Source organism: Glycine soja, chromosome 12 (genome assembly GCF_004193775.1).
Source record: "Glycine soja cultivar W05 chromosome 12, ASM419377v2, whole genome shotgun sequence".
NCBI lineage: Eukaryota > Viridiplantae > Streptophyta > Magnoliopsida > Fabales > Fabaceae > Glycine > Glycine soja.
The window spans coordinates 39,263,440-39,285,077 of record NC_041013.1 but is presented as its reverse complement, the minus strand read 5'-3'; the positions used below and the strand labels follow the sequence as shown (position 1 = coordinate 39,285,077).

At 32.3% G+C, this 21,638-nt stretch overlaps 2 protein-coding genes and 1 pseudogene across 2 annotated transcripts; all 3 read right to left on the bottom strand.

Moving 5' to 3' along the window:
* Positions 1-5,771: 5,771 nt before the first annotated feature.
* LOC114379014 lies at positions 5,772-8,531 on the bottom strand. Its single transcript, XM_028337577.1, has 2 exons — positions 8,430-8,531; positions 5,772-6,738 (listed from the first exon to the last, which is right to left on the bottom strand). The coding sequence occupies exons 1-2, from the start codon at positions 8,529-8,531 to the stop codon at positions 6,469-6,471; spliced, it is 372 nt and encodes a 123-aa protein (XP_028193378.1). The 3' UTR covers positions 5,772-6,468.
* Positions 8,532-12,923: 4,392 nt separating this feature from the next.
* LOC114377907 (probable CCR4-associated factor 1 homolog 11) lies at positions 12,924-14,083 on the bottom strand. The gene has a single exon (XM_028336380.1). The coding sequence runs from the start codon at positions 13,913-13,915 to the stop codon at positions 12,986-12,988; it is 930 nt and encodes a 309-aa protein (XP_028192181.1). The 5' UTR covers positions 13,916-14,083; the 3' UTR covers positions 12,924-12,985.
* Positions 14,084-18,979: 4,896 nt separating this feature from the next.
* Positions 18,980-20,371, bottom strand: LOC114379013 (annotated as a pseudogene).
* Between the last annotated feature and the right edge of the window lie 1,267 nt (positions 20,372-21,638).

Genomic DNA, 21,638 nt, shown 5'->3' with positions numbered 1-21,638 from the left:
TTTCTCCGTGACACGGGGATTTGCGCATAGAAGAAGTAAATTGACTCGAATTTGATGGAATGGTGTAGTCCTCCACGTAGTTGACCAAGGTTTCTTTGGGACTCAGTTTCTTTTGGTATAATAGGTCCAATAGTACTATGGAAGAACGCAGAATCGGACAATTAGGAGATTTCATTCTACTAGTACTATATAATCCTACTAATCAGTTCCAATTTTTAATTAGAGTTGGCTAACTTATTCTAAATAAAAACGAGGTTAAACTCTATTATGAGATTACACTTTATTATGAGGTTAAACTCTTTTTTATTGGAAATAAGTTAAAGAACCTCTTTCAATTAGGAGCGCGTTGTGCTCTAATTTTTTTTATAAATTACAAGTTGCTTTATGGTTTATTTATGTATGTTCGTCCCGATTGAAAGGACAATGCCTTTTTCACGCAAATTACATTTTATGGCCATAGGAATATTTTTAATTTGTTAAGCGACAACCCAAACTATGAACTAAGTTTAATTGACCAAATTGGTTTATGAAAAAAATAACTATAAAGTTTAATTTAATTGGCGTATAAAGTAAACTGTCTGTAATAAAGTTTAGCCCGGAGAAGTAGTATTTGCAGCGTACTAAATAAGTTATATAAAGTCGCATTTCTTTATTATACTCCTAATGTAAACAAAACAATTTAATGAAAACTCATTTTTTTGTACAAGTCAATTAATTGTAATATAAGTAATTTAATTGTTACAATCCCTGCATGTATTTTAGATCATGTCCTCCGCTCCCAGAACACTAACAACAATGCATCAGCCATATCATTCGAAAGCTAGCTCTTTTATTTTTCAGAGAGAGAGAAATCAGAGAGTATTTTCAAATTTCTTATTCTGAACTACTAAAGGGATTATATAGTTCTTGCTTGACCACGAGATTATAAGGATTATATATATAATTTCCCCTCAAAAATTACATTGCATCTTTGTGATTCAAATTGCTAGCTACTTCGCTTTGTGGCTGTTCTTGTTATCATTGTTACTGTCATTTTACTCTTTCAAATAGGACACGAACAAAGAAAACTAATATGTTGCAAGAGTAACTGAATTCTAGGCATAATATTAGAGTGGATATATTGTCATGTTCGGTAGTGTTGGATCATGTGGCTTTAATGCATGTGGACCACATGACACACGGATATCATAGAGCATAGGTCACTTTTGAAAGATTTTTGAAGTCATTCATCGTGATATAGACATAATTAAATGCATATGATTTTTGAGTAAGGATAAATATTCGTAGTGGTTTCTTTTACCTGAAGCTTTACAAAAAGTTAGTTCTTGCAGATTCTAAAAGGAGAGATGGATGAACTTGTTCCACCAACTTCCTCTTACCTTTTGATACGGGGTATATACAAAGATTAAATAAGTTACGCATGCACAGTCAAAGTCTAATTTTTTTTTTAACATAAAAATATAATCATAATTTATTATATATAATAAGTTATTAATTTTTAAAATAATTATTTTAAAATATTTTAAATAATAATATGTAATTAAAATGATAATATAAAATTAATAGATAAACATTAAACTCATATATAATAATGCGAGATAAGTTAGGTATTTGATGTCCGATTGGAGATTTGGAAGTTAGAACTCTCAATATTTGACGCAGATAAGTTATTCAAGTTAATAAATCATTAACGTGCTTTTACACTCTTAGACATGACTTCACATATATTTGATTTGTCCTTTGAAACTCAAATAAAAGAAGATAAACTCATGAAAGTGAGACTTTTGTTCTTTGAAACTTAAGCTTGAAATACAAATTTAGGTTAAAGATTCAACAAAAAAAAAAAACAAAGCACAACTGAACCAATCTAATTAAACTTGAAGTGTTGGAAACTAAAAGGATCGATGCGTAACAGCGTAAGTAAGAGTTATGTGGGATGGATTTAATGTAATTTTAGAATTTCCAAATCAAATATAGATATATAAACATTTAAAGAAAAACACACTTTTTAGTGTTATATAATTTTAAGCTATATTCGTTAAAGTTGTACATATTATTTAGTCACATTTCGTTTACAAATGTGCTATTGGAAGTGAATAATAATACTGGCAAGGTCTTCCAAATTTCTTTATATTATACTATATTTGCACTTAGATTTTCTAATCTACATATGTAAATAATAAAACTCAAATAATAATAATAATAATAATAATAATAATAATAGCTAGTGTTTTGAGAATATTTATTAGTAAATTTTAAAAAATAATAAAAAAATATCATTTCATGTGTTGTATTTAGGAAGAATCCATTTTAAAACAACTAATTCGTAGATACATCTAATTCTATTTAATATCTCTTCTTAGTGTATAGATTATCCTAAAGATTCAACTAATTAATATATTTTCACCTTTGTTTTTAGAAGAAGAAGAAAATAAATGTGAAGAAGCTAGTCCACCGCCAATATGTAATATATTATAAACAAAAATAATTTTACTTTTTATTTAATATTTTTAGTCTTAATAAGTATTCTAAGAACATTGCCAATGTCTGGTTATTGTGCATTAGATTTACCTACATGGTCATTTAATTATTGCATTATATTATAACTAAAAATTATTAACTTTTGCAATACTTAGTTTAGAAACATATTTAAGGTGTTTTTTAACGGGCTAATAGCTTAAAAAAATTACATTGACAATATATTAAAACTAAATTAAACTATTTTTCATGTAATGTTTTCAAAAAGGACAAAATCTAACTATAATTTATTAAATGCTTTTGGTGTCATTCTCTAATTAAATTAAAAGTTTATAGCCAATAATTTGCTTAATAAAATTTGGCATTAAAGATTAACATCAAAAGTACACCTAATTATTGTCCTTCCAAAGATTGAACTGAAGCAATAAAGTGAAGGAGATAGGCTGAATTTGGACACACCCAGCAAACCAGTGGCAACTTGAATTGAACAGGGAGCAGATCAGCTGGCTTGTTGCCTCATGTACAATGCCTATTGAGAAAACCACACTCTTCTTTTTTGTTTTGGTCTAATCAAAATTTCCATAGCCATCATCTATTTGGCATCCTTCTGTTTGTCACCACTGCTAAATCCAGAACAAGAGTTGAGACACTAGAAAAAAAAGTGGGCCTAAGAAAACAAAACTTGGACACTAGATATGGTTACAAATTAAAGCCGTGAAAAATTGTATGTAGTTCGACCTTTTCTTCTTAGTGAAATGAAAGAGTTCTTGGAGAAAGGCCTATCTTGTACACCAAAAAAGATATGCGGATAACACATCCTGGTTTAAGAGGATGATATATCCATAATTTTGTGGTCGATGATAAATTATGAATAGCTTTTTTAAAACTATGGTCTGAATAATTCTAAGTATGGAAAGTATAACATATAAAGAAAATTATCTACCTATGTTGTTTTGCCTCTCTCCTGTTATTTTAGTAAATTTTTTTAGTTAATTTCCTTTTGGAATATAATGCGACTTTGATGGGCCTGAGAATAATGACACTGTCATAACTATATCTGTTGCTAGCCTTTGCATAAGCCCGTTTCATATACAATGTTGTCTAAGCACTGAGCCCGGGAAGATGTGGACTTGATGTCTCATTGCTATGGTCGTTCAATTCATACAATTCAATTCACATCTAAAAATATCGAAGTTTTAAGAGTCAAAAAAGTCAAAAAAGAAAGAAAGGCTGAATGGGCAGAATGGTCGCTTTGGTCCTAAAAGTGTATGACGATTATAAATTAATGCCTGAATTTAAATAAATTAAAAGTAGCTTCTGTTTTTCACAGGTCCATGTATGTGATTATTAAAATACAATTTAATCCCCATAAAAGGACAGAATCGTGGATTTCATTTTAATTTTAAATGTTAGATTCTTGTTAATTTTATTTTATTTGACTTGTTAGTATTTTGTTTTATTTTATTTTATTTTATTTTTTATTGGTTATGTGAAAATGAGATTTTTGGTTTGTACTTGCAAGAGTTTCTGTTCATTTTGATAGATTAAACAAATATAATTGATCTGATGAGTTGAGCTCATTTTAACATCCCATATACTTTCTTTTAGAGGAGAAAATAGAATAAGAAATCTGAACACACAATATCTTGTTCTTAAGATTAAATGTAAAGACAGAAGTACTTTCTTAAACAATTGCTGCTATCTCAATTGTTTCATGAACAGCGCTTTCAAAGCATCATATTTAATTTGTTCTTTCATTTAATATTTATTAAAATAGAGAATGCTATTAAATACTATTGAATGTCATACGAAAATACTATTAAAAGTATAGTTAATTTCATTTAATAATATTGAAAAGACAATAATACTTTTAAATACTATTGAATGTTGCTTTTAAATACTATTGAATGTCTCATGCACGAAAATATTATTAAAAGTCTTTTTCGGTTGCTTGCTGGATTATTTTTCATGTGATCTTATTATGTTTATAACTTTTTATGTTTGAACATTAATTTAATTTTATAATTTTCACGTACATAAATTTATATGACAAATTTTACATCTTGAATAAGTAAGAAAAATAAATTAAAATCATGTTTTAAAATTAAAAATGATAATTATTTTAAAATGATTGTTTTAACTCAAATTAAAAAAGATAATGGAACAAATTAAAAATAATTCAAAACATAAAAGACAAAATCTATTTTAACCTAAAATAGCTTTATATCTCTTATCCTTATCAAATGTAGATTATCATATAAAGATGCACATGTAAATCAAACTTCAGTGGTTTACTTTTGGAAGTCTATTGACTTATGGCTCATTGGTGATTTTTAAATTATTTTCTAAAACATTTAGTATTATTTACAGTAAATTAAAATATATAACTTGAAAAATGAAACTTTAAAGTTCTTTACTATCTTAATTAGATGTACATTTTTAATATTTTCTCTTCTTTAAAAGTACATTTCACACCCAACAAATTGGCTGAAAATTTTATTAACCATCTCAAATTGCTCTTATTATTTTATCTATACCTATATCTATTTTAATTGTCTATCTATTTTAATTTTTCTTTTTTCATCTATATATCTTTAAATTAAAATTCAATAATTTTTTTAAAGAAATTGTAAATAAATAAAATTAATGTAATATCCCAATTTAAATTATTCATTATAAATCTAAAATATATCTTATAAAATTAAATTATAATATAATTTATATAATAATTTTTTATTTATTATAGATTTTAATTATAATATATTTATATATTAAAAATATTTATTATTAATTTCAATTATATAGAAATAAACATTTGTTCTATGATACCCAGACTAAAATACTGTCATCTCTAAAATATAAAAACCATCTCATACTAGACTATTAATTTGAATATCTTCGTGAACAAATTTAAAGACAAAACCTAGCTTTCTTTTTGTTTAAAGAAATAGCAGAAAAAACTGATTGGATGAAGTAGATGGAAGGAGGGCAACGCAACCTATATGAGATTTAAAGAACGTTATATAATAATGATAAGATTTGCGCCTTCGAACTATCAAGCATTTACAAAAGAATTTTTTTTCTTATGTCAAAGACCCAAGAAAAGAGAGAAAGAGAAGTTTGTTGCGAATTAAAATGACGTACTAATTGACATGTAGTATTAAACATTAAAGGGGTCCGTTCCGCTGTTATCATTGGAATGCCCTAATTAGGAAAGTAGAAACAATTAAAAAATCAAAATGAAATAATATTATTCTTAACAAAATTGGTTATTATTGATAATAAACGCGAAAAAAGGATCTTATCGTGAGGGTCTCTCCCGAAAGAGCGTTCACATGATTATGCCTTCCACCCTATCATAAACCTAAAAGCCTTTCTTCCCAAACACTTCCCACAGAAACTCCAATCCACTATCCAACTTTCTTCTTCCATTCCCATTTTTTTTCTTTCTCTCCCTGCCTCAATCTGATTTTGAAAAGGACTTTTACCAACAACACCATCTTATCCCAAGCAAAATCATAATAGTCAATCGTCAATTTTAGCTGCAACATCAAAGTTTTTCCATCTCTGCAATTACAATTGTAACCACATCAACCGCATTAGTGAGTAATTTGTCACGATATCAAAGATCCCGGCGAAATCCCAGTTGCAACTGTAACCGCAATTTAAAGGATCAATACATTAATGTCTTCCAACAAGAGGAGGTTCATGAGAGCCCTATACAAAGCAAATGGAGGCTGTGGGTGTAGCAAACCAAAATCCTCTGACGTCCACGAACCCACCCCAAAACCCAAAATCTCCATTTACCAAAACACAAACCCTAGCAGCCTCAATTCATCCACCACTTCCGGTGACCGCAACGACGACGATGAAGTCTTTACTTCCACCACCATCTCCGAACCCGACACAAATCAACAAAACCCCAACAACAACAACAGTATGCCAAAACCAAACCCAAAACTCGTTGACAGCATCGCCGTTGAGAAGGACTCAAACGACCCACATAAGGATTTCCGAGCCTCCATGCTCCAAATGATCCTCGAGAGAGAGATCTACACAGAAACCGATCTCCGAGAGCTTCTCGAGTGCTTCCTCAAGCTGAACGCCACGTGCCACCACCAACTCATCGTTCAAGCCTTCATGGAGATCTGCGAAGAAGTGTTCCCGAAGAAGAGCATGGTCAAGGGTGGTGGCGCTCCTGATCAACAATGTCGCAGGAACCAGATCACAAGAAAGAGTCGGTGAATGTTGTTGCAGATGCTAGAGCTAGCTCAGGCGTGAACGAACGTATGTACGTGTGAAGGCCACGTGAATGCATTGAATTCGCACGTGGGATGAAGCTGCATGGAAACGTTACGGTTTCAAACTGATCTATCAAATCTTATCATGTTCATTCTCTCTCATTTATTCGTTTATCTAACTGTTATGTACGTGGGGTTGGAAGGAGCTGGAGCACGGTTCAAAATTTATTGAGGTTTTGTGGGATTTGATTTGAGATTTCAAATTTAGATGCGAAAGAGAAAGAGGGAAATTCAAGTATAAATATCCCTAGAATGAAGGACGTAAATACTAGTGTATCTTTCTTTCGAATAACTTTAATTTTATGCATTTGTATGTGTAAAGCTCTCGTTGAATTATGTAATGGCACAATTCATTTATTAATGTGTTTACAACTTGTATAAATTTAACTCAAAATGATGTTACAATAAGAATTTAAATTGATATAAGATTATTTTTAAATATTTATAACTTCTTTTTAAGATAGTTATTGAAATTCGATCAATTACAACTAGAAATAGAACAAAGTAGAATGAAAGAGTTTACACTGCTAATTAAAGAGACAAAATATATAGAAAAATTAGAAGATAAGTAGTTTTTTTGTTTATTAGACAAGTTCTAGGGTGGTCTAGTGTTGTATATGTTTTAAGGTGGACCAATCTACTATTATAGGTCATGCCATACCTGATTATGGAAACTCCATCCAACAAAGCCCGCCAGCCACTATTTGTTGTTGTCCAAGGTAATTTTCAATGACAACGTTTCATTTTATTCTACGGCAAAGAACCCTTGTCTTCTTATATTAGATGCAAGCTTTGTCACCTTCTTGACATGATTACCTTGTTAGGGTTTTTGGGCTTCCTTTCTATATGAAGTAAAGACCCAAATAAAAAGGTTCATTTTATCTCACTTATTTAAGTGAAAATGGGTCAAATTAGGGTGAGAGAGACTCATTTGTAAAAAAAAAAAAAAACAGTTACAAAAATTGAGAGATAAAGGAGAGAAAAAGTTATTGTGATTTTCGCACACCCACCAAAGAGCGTTTTTCAAATTGCAATTATGGGTTCACTGTTGGATCAGACTGATTTTTGGACAATAGGTTCTACAAACTTGATACTTCAAATTGTCTGGTTGGAATATCAAAATGATATATGGAAAGGGAGATAAGTGTTTCACATTCTCTACTCTCCAATTTAAGATTTCATCTTATTGTCTCTCTATCTAGCTGTTTGTAGCATGTTTTATTATACATGTTGAAGACTCTCTTGTACTTTTATTGATTATAGTGGGGTTGTTTCTTTTGTCTAGACGACCCGTAATTTTTATCCTTGCATTGAGGGGATTTTCACATTAAACAAATTGTATCTCTTGTGTGCTTTGATTTTTTATTTTGTGTTCTATTTTTATTGATGTTCCTCATAGGTTCTTGCAAGTTTTAGATAATTTATTTTTGCTGCCTATTGCTCTGTTATTGAATTTGTCATTGTGTTGATCTATTTTTCCTATCATACCTTTCTAATAATAGAGGCTCAAAGAAGATAGTGATGTCATTAGAATGATTGGAAAGACGATTTGATTAGAGGGGTGGAAAATGAAAATGAAATTTGTTCTCAATTTGCGAAGTTGGAGTGGTGACAACAAAGCAAACTTTTGACGATGGACCAAAGTGGTACAATGTCATCAGAGCCGCAATGGTGAAGCATGATGACAAAGATCATGAAAGGGGGTCGATCCGAGAGGGAGAAGGTATATGGTGTAGATGATGCACATCCCATAATGATAGAATGAAATTAATATGAAGGATAAAAATTGTGGTACACCATAAACCACATGAAGTGGTGGTCCACCCTAATCTATATCTTATATGATAATGTGAAAATATCTATTAATTTTGTCAATGACTAATTTTTTATCATATTTATATATTCACATGACGGAATTTAAGACCTTGACTTTTTGTTGTTGTTAATTGTAAAAAAAGTGTGTGAAATGCACATTTAAATAGGATATTGAGAATTTTTAATTAAGAAAGTGAGGAGACTGAATGTATACTCTTCAAAATTAAACTCTTGATTTGATTCCAAAATCATGTAGATATTTCATGCCCATGCTTGAGGCCTCATACTCATGAGACGTTTAAATCTCCATGGATAGTCGCAATAGTGGTATAACTGTATAAGACATCATGGCCCCATCCTTCCTTGAAAATGTTCCTTACTTCTCTAGGGTCACATACTAAGGTGGGATATATATTATCCTTATCTGTGATTTTATTATTACCTATCATCACCACATCCATGTTTGTCACTACTACTCATCGTCGATCTTTCTTATAATCTAATCCATTTCTTCCTCTCTATATATAGTAATTTAACTTAGTAATAAGATTTGAACTTATGAAGACACGTATCACTCACAAAGATGACATGAGCATGTGAGAGTATTTTCTATCGGTGCACCCCTCTCATATCGATCAGGAGCTACAGAGGAGTTAGGTGTTCAATCACCAATCATCCTAATACTTGGGTATGGAACATATATATTTTAAACATTATTTTTTATGAACATATATGAAATATTTGCGATGTTAAACGTATATATTAAACACTTCGAATGGAATAACTATAAATTGATTCAATTGGGGCAAAATGTGGCAAGATAAGGGAGGGGAAAGGGAAGCAGGCATAATTTATTTCAATTTATCACCATATTTTTTTGTAACTTTTATTTACAAAGCATAAACGGGAGAATTTATCCTAACAAGGATTAGTGTACAAAAAATAGGCAAAATGGGTATGATCCTCCCCACCTTATGACCAGACCAGCACTTTCGAATTGGGCCAATAGCTCTGTAACAGATCTCGTTTACAGAAATTTCTCAACTTGAATGAATAACAATCATATTTTGTTGGGCCCATTTTGGGTCTTTGTTTTATTGCGTCTTGGACCAAAGAAAAGTCACCAGTGAAAAACAAAAGAAAAAAAAATACGCATAATTTTAAGATTCATAAAAAAATGAAAAATGTAAGCAGACCAAATTACACTTTTCCTATATAGTTCAAAATTTTTAGACAAAAAAACCAATCACTTACTTTGTTTTTATAAATTTAATGTAGGGATATAATAGTAATTTAATTCTTAACTTGTTATAAAATAAAAAACTTATTTCTCTTTCTCCTTTCTCTCTCCTATCTGTTGTCTCTTTCCTCTCACCGTCCGTCACCCATTAAATTTTCATATTCTTTCGACACCTTGTCATAACCTTGTTTGTATTCCTTATAAATGGCAAAAGAAAATGAGAAAAAGAAAAAGAGACAATCTTGGCTGTAGCTTTTGCAATCTGAAACTTTCAACACCTCCATATCGTGAGCATGGGGGAACGGTGCTATGGTGGAGGAAAGTGAAAAATTTTAATCCTTGAAAAATGGCTTTTATGTACAAAATTTGGAATGGTACTTTACATTATTAAAGAAACAATGAACTCTCTTTATCCAAACTTTAGAAAGAGTAAATGACCACTTATGGTCTTATGTTACAATATTAGATACTTGAATTCCATTAAAGCCAAAATCAATCATTTTGGTACATTTAAACACTATTTTTTTTAAAAAAATGTTTTTCAGTAACTTTGCTTAATTTATTTGTTTCATGCATTTTTGTTTCAACGATCAATTTGATAAATCTGATTAAGAGTTTTCTTTTTCCTTCGGTTTGAGGAATACTTAAGAACTTACAAAGGTGTTGAAAGGAAAATGGTAGAATCTGAAAATTTAATTAGCGGGGTGAGATGTGAGAGATGATTGAGGAAATAGAAAGGAGTGATGAGTAGTGGAGGAGAGAGAAATAATTTAATTTTTTATAAAAAAAAAGTTAAGGATCAAATTACTGCTATATCCTTACATAAATTTAGGAAAGCAAAAAGTAATGATTTTTTGTTCATTGTTGTTATATGCTAGTGTATTTATATTTTAAAATAAAATATGTGAGTGCATTAGAAATCATATATATATATATATATATATATATATATATATATATATATATATATATATATATATATATATATATATATATATATAAAAGTTTATGTTTCCTTTGTTCTTCATTCTCTCACTCTCTTTTAGATTTATTCTTGTTTGAATACTATTTTCTCATAAAGTGGTACACTTCACTCTCCTCTTATACATATAATATATTCTCTTATGTTTTTAATTTTAATATTAATTGAATGGTCAGTAACATATAACTGAATATCATAAAATCAATTTTAAATATGTATATTTTATTTTAAAATTCAAATATGCTCCTGCCAATATGTAATTTCTTATCTTTTTAATCTATTATTTTTAATATCTTTAGTTAAAACTTAAATATGATTTTTTTTAAATACAAATAATAAAAATTAACATGATATCATAATATAAATGATTTATCACAAATCTAAAATATAATTTATGTTAAAAAATTATTTATTAAAATTTTTTATTATAATATAATTTAAAATGTTAAAATACTTATTTATTATAAATTATAATTTATAAAAAAAATTTATTATGTGCAATGCTCAAACTAAAATAATAGTTCTATAAATAATTGAATATATAAGAACTATTTTTTCCAAATCAAGTAGTCGTGGAGGATCATGTTAAAAAAATCATATTTATAATGTAAGAATTAATTTATTTCTCAAAATTGTTTTACTGCTAATCTTGCTGGGTCATATTTTTGAAGATGGACTAAAATTCAATTATGTTATCTAATGAATTTATGAATATAATTAGAATGGACTAATATGATAAATTTTTAATTTTTAATAATAATTATTTAAAAGTTATAGTTAAAAATATTTTCAATTAATTGACTGTAAAAGAAGAATGTACCAACTGCTACTTTTCTTTACTCATTTTCTATATTTTCCTATTTAATTTTACAAAAAAAAAAAGAAAAAGAGTCTGGATTACTAATTGCCAAAAACAACCTGCATGCAGGCCCATAGTTTATCCCAATTGTGCCTAACGTTCGAATAGCAGTCAGTATCCATTGAATATTAGAGCAGGTGTCAGTACACGAATTTCATGACAAAAGACAAACTTTATTTGTCAGCACGGCTCCTATACGATGCTCGCGTTCGTTCATGGCCCACGTCTTTGCTCAATAAAAACATAAAAATATAAGGAGTTACATCTTTTTTTTACACCTATTTAACAATACATATTTTATTTTTATTTTTTTTCTTTTATTACATCATATAATATATATTTATATTTTTTTTCTTCTGTTATTACTCTTTCTTAGAATATTTATATTTTCATGACCAGTTAGCTCTTAGAGTGAAGGTTACCCTTATCTTTTATATTCTATCTTGAGTTGATTTTTTTTTCTAATTCACTCCTATGATCAGCGTGTATATGATAAAATCATTTAAAATAAAATAAAAAAATTCAATAAACATAAGCATAAAAATTTTCATACGGTAAATAAATTATATTGTGACATAATACTTAACATAATTATTATAAAATTTAATAAACTAATTTTACAAATAATAGTATCAAATATTTTCCCCATTTTTATTCAAATTATAATTCTAAATAATAATAATAATTATATTGTTATGTTTATGTATTTTTGTGGATAAAAAATGTTAAATAAATTATTCATAAAAATTAAAAAAGAAGAAAAAGAAAGTGTAATTAACGATAATAACTAGCACTAAAAATGAATGAATTTTAGGATGAAAAGTTAAGAGTGTATTTGGTTTGTATTTTTATTTTTTATTTTTATTTTTAAAATATTAGAATTTTAAAAATATGTTTGATTTAACTTCTTATTTTTTACTTTTAAAAAATAAAAATTTTAAAAAAATATATTTTTAATTTTACTTAAAATTAAATTTATTGCTGAAAATAATTTGATTCATCATTCGACAAACACATTTCTATTATTATTTTTTATTTTTAATAAAAATTAAAACAGTCAAACTAAACATCTTTAACTTGTCCTAATTCTATCTCGGAATCCTAAGAGGAGAGACCGGTCCTCATTTCCAAGAGACAACAATGCATGGCGTGTGTTTCAAATTTCAATTTCTTCATCCCATCAAAAAAAAAATTGTCAACTATTGACAGTTTTTCCTAAACGTAGAGGAGAAAGAATAATACTAATAATTTATCCGACAAATAAAATAATGAATAAATTTTTTATTTATGTATATATATTGTCAGTTTTCTCAACTGGTTGAGCAAGTGAGCTCCAATCCAAACAAAACACCGGCATGTTTCTGGGGCCCATCCGTCACGAAATAAATATCCCTCATTTTCTGAAACGCGTGCCACGTCAGCAAGCTATCAGACCCGGCCTGGTGGCATTTCCCAACGGCCCGGTCCACGTTTAGGGTTCGCGCGAGCCGGTCCAGACCGCCATGGAGCGTGTCGCAGAACCGCATCATGTGCTTTATGTCGTAAACGTTGTTCCCGAAAAACGCCCTCAACATGTTCAAGAACTCCTCCAACCCGCTCGGCAGGCTCCGCCGGGTCAGGATCTTAACCAAGTACCCGAAATCGTACGCGCTGTGAAACGTCACCCAACTCACCGAGTCGTTGCAGACGAGTCCCGAGGACATCACGAGTTCGGCGAACAGGTAGGAGTCGACGCCCTCCGCCGCGTTGCGGCGGAAGTCGATTCCCTGGCGGCGGAGGAGATCGATGGAGTCAGGCGCGTGGGCGTCACGCTCCACGTCGAAGTCACGGAAGTTGAATTCCCAGATGAAGCGGTTGGCGGTTCCGAGGTGGGGGAGATTTCCGTTGGAATCAGAGAGAGTGAGACCGATCTGGATCAGGTTAAGTGCATCAACGTTGGACTTGAGAAAGCGGTAGTGGACGGAAGGTGGGAGGTAGGGTTTTGTGGGGTCTACAGTGTGGGGACGGAAAACGACGCCGGGGAATTCGGTGTCCATGGAAATGAAAGGGTAATCATCGATGACTTGACGAATCAGCTGGAATTCGGATTCGAGGTTGGATGCCCAGACCTCGCGGATCAGGATGGTCTTGGAATGATTAGGGTTTTCTTCTAGCAAGCCCATTTGGAATCGCTTCTGCAACAACACGAGGAAAAGGAGCAAGAGTGAACCGAAGGAATGTCTGGTTTGCGGTGAAATCATGAAGGGGCCAGGGGGAGTTTGGTTTGTTTTATAATGGTGGGGGAAGGTGAGGGTGTGGGCGCGCGTGAAGCGGTGGGGTGTGGATAAGTTCAGTGTAAGTGGTGAATGTGGGGTATATATGCGTATTATACATAACTGCTGTCCAACTTCAACGTGTACAGAAATCTAGGTAACAAAGTACCAACATACTATGCTGCTAATATGGTTATATGACTTTTTTTCAAAAAATAAAATAAAATAATAATGTTTCTGATACTCTGACAGAACATTTTTGGTAGTCTCATCATCATTGGCTTAAAAGTAAATTGTTTTTTTTTTTTAAATTTGTAATAGAAAGTTTTTTTATTATTATTGATTTTTTCTTTCCAAAACTCATGATAAAAAAGAGATAAAAGATAATAATTGATTAATTTAGAGATAGAGATAAAGATAAAATTATGGCAATTTAAAATGATCGAGAAATAAAAAAAATACTTAATTATTCTTATCTATAAGAATAAAAAAAGGTACTAAAAGATCACATCTCATCTCTTGTCTCCTTTTATTCTCTGTCTTAATTAGTCTCAATGCCCCAAAATCATTCTCACAATCCCGAGCCTTTCTCAATTGTTCTAATTTTGACAATCCCGAGTGGCAACCTTGACATCAACCATCGATAAGGAAAAATAATAAAGCTTTTTTATTACCTAAGAAGCCAAACTCACTTAGCACCAACCGCAAAAAAAAAAAATAGGGGACAACAAGTGATCATTCAAGAAAAACCGAAAAAACATTTATGGAAGAAAGAAAGGGAGCATAGAAGATGTTTGTTGTTTGGTGTTGGGATGATTTTATTATGTTTTATGTCTCTTAATTGTAGCAAAGTATCAATCGAAGTAATGGGAGCAGTGAGGTAAGAGTGTTGCTGTCAATGAGGCATGATGGTGTGATGGGAGTTGCATAGGGATGTTGGGAGGTTTTTTCAATGGCATTTTAACGGCAAGGGATAAAGAACATTGTTTAGATTTGAGATGGAGAATAATGAAAATGAGATAACATACACTATTAATAATCGTTAAGTGATGTGGCAACGGTTTATCCTACCCAGCCAACCACCTTCAATAACATATCTCCATTCCCCTTGTCCTATAAAACCTTGTCTCCTGTTTTTGCGAGTAACAAATTTTACGCCTTTATTTTGTCCAGTCCCATGATCATTTTACAAATCAAACCTAAAATTCTGTTCCTCGAATTTTAGGGAGTCATATATATGCACCTTAGACATACTAAAATGCAGGCCGTCAAATCCTTACAAATTATGTATTAACTATGATAATTTATTTTACACATCTAAATTTTATTTTCTATCAAAAAATTTATAAATTTATATTTATTTTCTACTCTTTTAATTGTTTTATTTTATATTCTTCCTAAACCAGTCAAAACATTAATTGTATTCCATTATACAAAAGACGGCAAACGAGTTGCTAACACTCCTTTTCCACATGCCTAAATTTAGATTCCGATGTATCAAGTGATTCAAGTCCAACCTACAAAAATATCGTGAGCCCCACTTGATTGCCACCTATAATAAAATCTTTTTTTAAAAAAAATTAAAAGAGCGGTTCATCATTAGGCTGCGAAAGAAAGCAAATTTAAAAGGACAAAAAACTGATGCAATATAGAAGGATTTTTTTCTAGCATAAAAATAAAATAGAAGATTTTTTTATTATATTTTATTTTTATATTATAATTTTGAGTATTTGTTTTTAAGATGTGATTTTACTCTTTTAATTAACTTATTTTTTTTTATATTTTCCTCCTAACTTAATTCTTCTTACATATATTACTACAAAAACAGCTTTCTACGTCAGGACTTCTACGACGGTTGCAAAGAACCGTCGTAAAAGGTGAACCGGTGGCATGTTCGTAATTAAGCGCATGAGAACGACGATGTTTGCCGCTACCCGTCGTAGATATCCAGCTGTTGTGGCAATTCGTAATTAGGTGGGTAAGTTACAAAGACGGTTTTTGGGGAATAACCGTCTTTGTATCGTTAATGGTAGCACGTGGCAACCACCTGAGTGGGCCGACGAGTATACAAAGACGGTGGTCTGGTGAGACCGTCTTTGTTTTTTAAGTACTTTCACGTGCCAGCCACGTGATTTGAGGATTTAAAATCCAAAGACGATCGTATCCAGATACCCGTCTTTGGATTGTTGGTGGTTTCACGTGTAGGCCACGTGATTGGAGGCGTTCAATTACAAAGATGGTCCTCACGAACAACCGTCTTTGTATCGTTAATGGTTTCACGTGTAGGCCACGTGATTGCAGGCGTTAAAGTACAAAGACGGTCTTTGGCCAAAACCCGTCTTTGTATGGTTACAGTATAAACACGTCATCATCTTCGTCATTTAGTTACGAAGACGGTCATGCCCAAGACCTGTCTTCGTATTGTTGGTGGTTACATGTGGATGACACGTTCTTTAATGCGTCAACATACAAAGACGGATTTATTCTAAGAGCCGTCGTTGTATGTTTTGTACAAACACGTGTCGGGCGTCATTCAAAGACGGTCTTTGCTAGGACCCGTCGTTGTATCCCAAATTGTATCACGTTTACGGCACGTGCTCGTTACTTTCTCTTACTTTGGCGCGCCGTATCACTTCTTTGCTCGATTTTTCGACTACTTACCCTTACTTTGGCGCCCTAGCTACACAGAGCTTCTTCTCCGACAAAGACCTTCGTCTCCGACAAACAGCATCTCGTGTCCGTTGCCTCTTGTTCCGTTTGCAGCCGCCGCCGACAAAGGTAAGCCTGCATTTAGGTCTTCTTTGTGTATCCCTTCATTTGCATGAGTTATATTCCTTCATTCATTTGACGATTCTGCTTCGTTGTCGTCTCAGGCCGTTGGTTGTTCTTGGTGCTCTTCATCGTCGTCTACATTGTAGTGTTTAAGGAAGATAAGGTGGTTCCATAAGGTAAGATACATTGTGTGTTTTGTGACAGAAACTATGATTTTTGTTTAGGTTCTTATGTAATCTGCAGCTATGGCTTGTAATTTTATATTTTTGCGTTTCAGTGGGGTTTAAAATCCAAAGACGAGCTTCGGGAACAGCCTGCTGCCATCCTTCATCAGTGGTGTCATCCTGTGCCACATCATTAGTGGTCTAAGTTAGTACACTGAACTTGATGAAACCCCTTATGTTTAATTTGAGCTTCAGATTTGCTGTCTCCATCCTTAGTTGTGTCTGTAATTGAATAAACTGGAGAATAAATTATATATACGGTTCTTGTTAGCAGTATATGTTGTTCTTTCTTTTGGTTCCTTACCAATCAACCCTTCAGGATATGTGGAATCAGAAAGGCTGAAACAAAGAATTTATTCATTTTGATCCCTTCTTTGTTTTCATAATTAATTTTTGTTTTTAAATAATGTTCTTAATTATGTTATCTATACCACTTTCATCTTCACCTTTTTTGTTCCAAATGTTATCTATACCACTTTTTTCTGTGTACATTCTCAATTTAATTACTTTTGGTAATAATGCCATGTCTATACAACCATTATCAAAGAGACCATGTGGTTAAATACCACATGTGGTTCTTTGGTGTGATCTAAGATGTTCTCACCTGAAACAGTATGTGGCTTAATTTGTTACAATATATCTAAAACAGTACAATTTTGTGGTCTGATTCTTAGGAAGCAATCCTATAGTTAGGTTGATGAATATAGGGGTTTATCATTACCCACCAAAACTTACCAGAATAATGCCACATTTGAAAACAGGAGTAGCGAACAGTCAAATGGATCAAGTTTGTTCTTTTTTATGTATTATGAATTTTATGATACTGTGTTAACGTTCTAGTAGGACATTTTCTGTATTTGAAGACCATAAACTGATAAATAATGTATTTTATATGAACAATCTATAGCCCTTATTTTTTTTGTTTAAATTGAATCTTTCTTGGTAACTAATATGAATTTTGTTAGTCTTATGTTATGAGCAGTAATTTGGGCTAATTGGAAATTTAATTTCAATTACTGCTTTGTTGTAATTCATACACTAGTAGCATATTGGTATAATTGCTTGTAATTAATTATATTGAAAAAGTACTGATATTTTTATACTGTGTCTGTGCTAGACTAGAAGCATATATATATATCAATTTATTACTGAAAAGGTTAATAATTAAACTCTTTAAGTCGGTTGTACTTGTATTGGTTAGCCAAATTCAAATTGAATAGTCCAATATTTACAAATAAATAAAAATATAGCTAAAAACAACCTTGCAAAAGCAATAGCCTTTTTTCCTAGCTACATGATTAATGACACCACCAATATAATTGACTCTTGATTTATAACTTGTCAGATTTTTCGATTAGGACTTTTGAGACAAATATCAAAGATCAATACCTTATGTTGTGTATGGTAAATTTCTCTTTTGAGATTGTCATCCCTGCAATCCTTACAAGTTTTTTTTTTCTTAATCAAATTCTTAGTCTACCCTGGTATTATAACACATAATTTGCAGTGAGTAATTCATATTTGAGAATTTGATATTGACTATTAAGGTGATTATTACATAACTCTCCTCATTAACCCGTGCTTAGGACAAGCTATATATGAGACCATATAGGTATACAGTTCGCTAAATATCTAAAAATAGCAAATAATTACTACCTTTATAATAAGTTGCTTTTTGACAATATTTTAGCTTTTTTTTTCTTGTTATATATGTTGTGGTCTAATATGAAGTTGAAATTGAACTCCTGGTCCCAGAAAATCCTGTATTTAATCATGATAAATGATGTATTTTCTATGAACAAGCTGTTTTGCTTTATTTTTTTTCTGGGTTGATTCTGATATGAAAGCATTGACTTGAATTTGATTTCAAAGTATATTATGTGCTTTAGTATAGTTCATGTGATATTGAAAAATAATAAATTTGGTAGCTTTGTGTTTAATTTTCTTATAATCAGCAGTATGCAACTTGGATTAAAAAATTAAATTTCAATTTATTGTTGGTTGTAATTGATATGGTTAAGGACACTAGCATAACTCCTATCTTATAACTGTGAATTCAAGTATCCAAAGCTACCTTCCTCAAATAAAGTGCCTCAAATAAAACAACCCCAAATGAGTACACATTTGATTTCTCGGTCAATTGATGCCTCCTGAAATATTCAGGATCCAAGTATCCAAAGCTACCTTTCAAGGGTGTACTAACATGACCTTGGTTCATGTTTGGGCCCGTTTTGGAAAGTCCAAAATCTGAAACCTTGGCAACCCAATTTTCATCAAGGAGAATGTTGGTTGTTTTGACATCTCTATGAATGATGGTGTACTTTGCACCCGTGTGAAGGTAGTGAAGGCCTCTTGCAGCTCCTATGCAGATCTCCAACCTTTGCTTCCAAGATAGTGTGTCCAATGGCTTGTTTCCTTTGTAAAGGTGCTCCCTCAAGGTGTCATGTGCCATGTAGTCATAAACCAGACACATCTCATTACCCTCCTCGCAAAAACCAATCAAGGACACCAAATGCTTGTGTCTCAACTTGTACAGCATCTCAATCTCAGTCTGGAACTCGTTTACTCCTTGTTCTGATTGCGGATTCGATCTTTTGATAGCCACTTTGAACCCATTATCAATAACACCCTTGTAAACCTTTCCAAACCCTCCTACCCCTATCACATTTGACTCATCAAAATTCTTGGTCGCTTGTTTCATCTCTTGTAAGGAGAAATAACGGCACAATCCTTGAGCCATGGCTGATATGTTGGCACTACCAACACTCTTCCCTGACCCAGAGGTTTTGGTGCCTGCGGTGTGTGAATTCCTGTAAATAGGTAGCCAGCTTGATGTGTTGTATGATCCTGGAGCTTTTTTTTTTCTGTTGGTGTTGAACAACAACAAGTATTGCAGCCACTAAGGCAAAACCTGCAGCACCCCCAGCAGCACTACCAATAACAAAAGTCTTATTACTACCATGTTTGTTTTGGAAAGTCTTTGCGTGCTCCTCGTGTTGAATCTACATCTCAGAAGGTCGAGGATTGGGACCAGATAAGTCTGTGTCGTTGAGCTTGAACACCTCCACCCCATTGAGCAATGAATCATAAAATTCTGGCTTTGTTTCAAGTGCAGGGTGCAAAGCAAGCCAGAGTTGATCATCACCTGCCTCATCTTTCACATATATCACATAATCTGTATAAGTTGGCACGCCTTTACCTCCTGTCCACCCAATCACATCAGCTTCAGCCTCCGCCGTTTGATTGTTGATGAAGATTTTGAAAACAATTTCATTCACTTTGGAATAGAAATAGTCACAAAAATGCAACCTTGTAAGGTACATGGAACCCGGATCAACTTGGAAGATCCACGTGAGATTGAAACCCATGTTGACGTCCTTATTGTTCCCCATGGATCTTGAAGTGGAGTACACATTAGGAGGAGCAATATTTTGTGGCATGGTTTTGTAGTCAATCTTGACCGAGAAATCAGATGAATATAAGGTCTAATATCTCTAAATATTTAACCTAATTAAGTTCTATAATTAGATCATCAATATAAGGCCTAATATCTCTAAAGATTTGGTCTTTAATCAAGATTAAAGATGTTTTGTAGTTAATGTAGCTGACTTTACCTAGTGAGATAAGGCTTTTGTTGTTGTTGTTATGATAATAAACTGTATATTTTGATTCCAATCCATTACGAAATCTAAATATGGTAGATCCATTTCCTCTCTTTCTCCTTTTTGGCTTAAATTTCCCCCGTCCCTCTCTTCTTTTCATCTGATATCAAGTTGATGCTATGGACCTCATTCCCCTATTATATGTTCATTCTTCCCTACCATGTTCTTTTCCATTAAGTCCAAACATCTGCTTGCACATTCTTATTCTTAAACCTTTTCTCCATTTGTTAAATTTCCTTGTTTGTTTGTTCATTTGGCTTAGGAAAGCTGTGATTGCAAAGAAGGAATTGTAGCTTCTTATCTCATATACAACATTTGTTGTTTTGCCTCCCATCATCGTGCTTTGTATTAGACAACACTGAGCATGGACCGATCTTGGATTACAGCACCTCGTATAAGCGAAGCATATCAACATGGGGTTGAAGAGTTTTTGTCATTTGCCCAAATACATTCAGCAACCAAAGAATCCATGCATGTCCGAATGATTGCCTTCTCTACAGAAATGAGTTTCCGGATATGCGATTCTGCCCCACTTGCGGACTTTCACGGTACAAGGGCAACGATGGGGAAGGTACTGAAGGTTCAGCCAGCGCTAGTAGTCGTCCAACAAAGGTTTGTTGGTATTTTCCAATAATACCTAGGTTGAAGCGGTTGTTTGCGAGTGTACAGGATTCTAAATACTTAAGGTGGCATGTAGATGAAAGAAGAATGGATGGTATGATCAGACACCCCGCTGATTGCACACAATGGAAGACATTTGACTCCTTGTATCCATCTTTTGCACAAGAGCCTAGAAACCTAAGGCTTGCGCTTGCCTAAGATGGAATGAATCCCTTTGGTAACTTGACCACCAATCATAGTTCGTGGTCGGTATTATTAATGATTTACAACCTTCCTCCATGGTTGTCCATGAAGCGCAAATATATGTTGCTCTCTATGATGATAGTTGGTCCAAAATAACCCGGAAATGATATTGACGTGTACTTGGCTCCTTTGATAGAAGACTTGACCAAACTGTGGGTTGATGGGGTTGAAGTGTATGATGCAAATTCT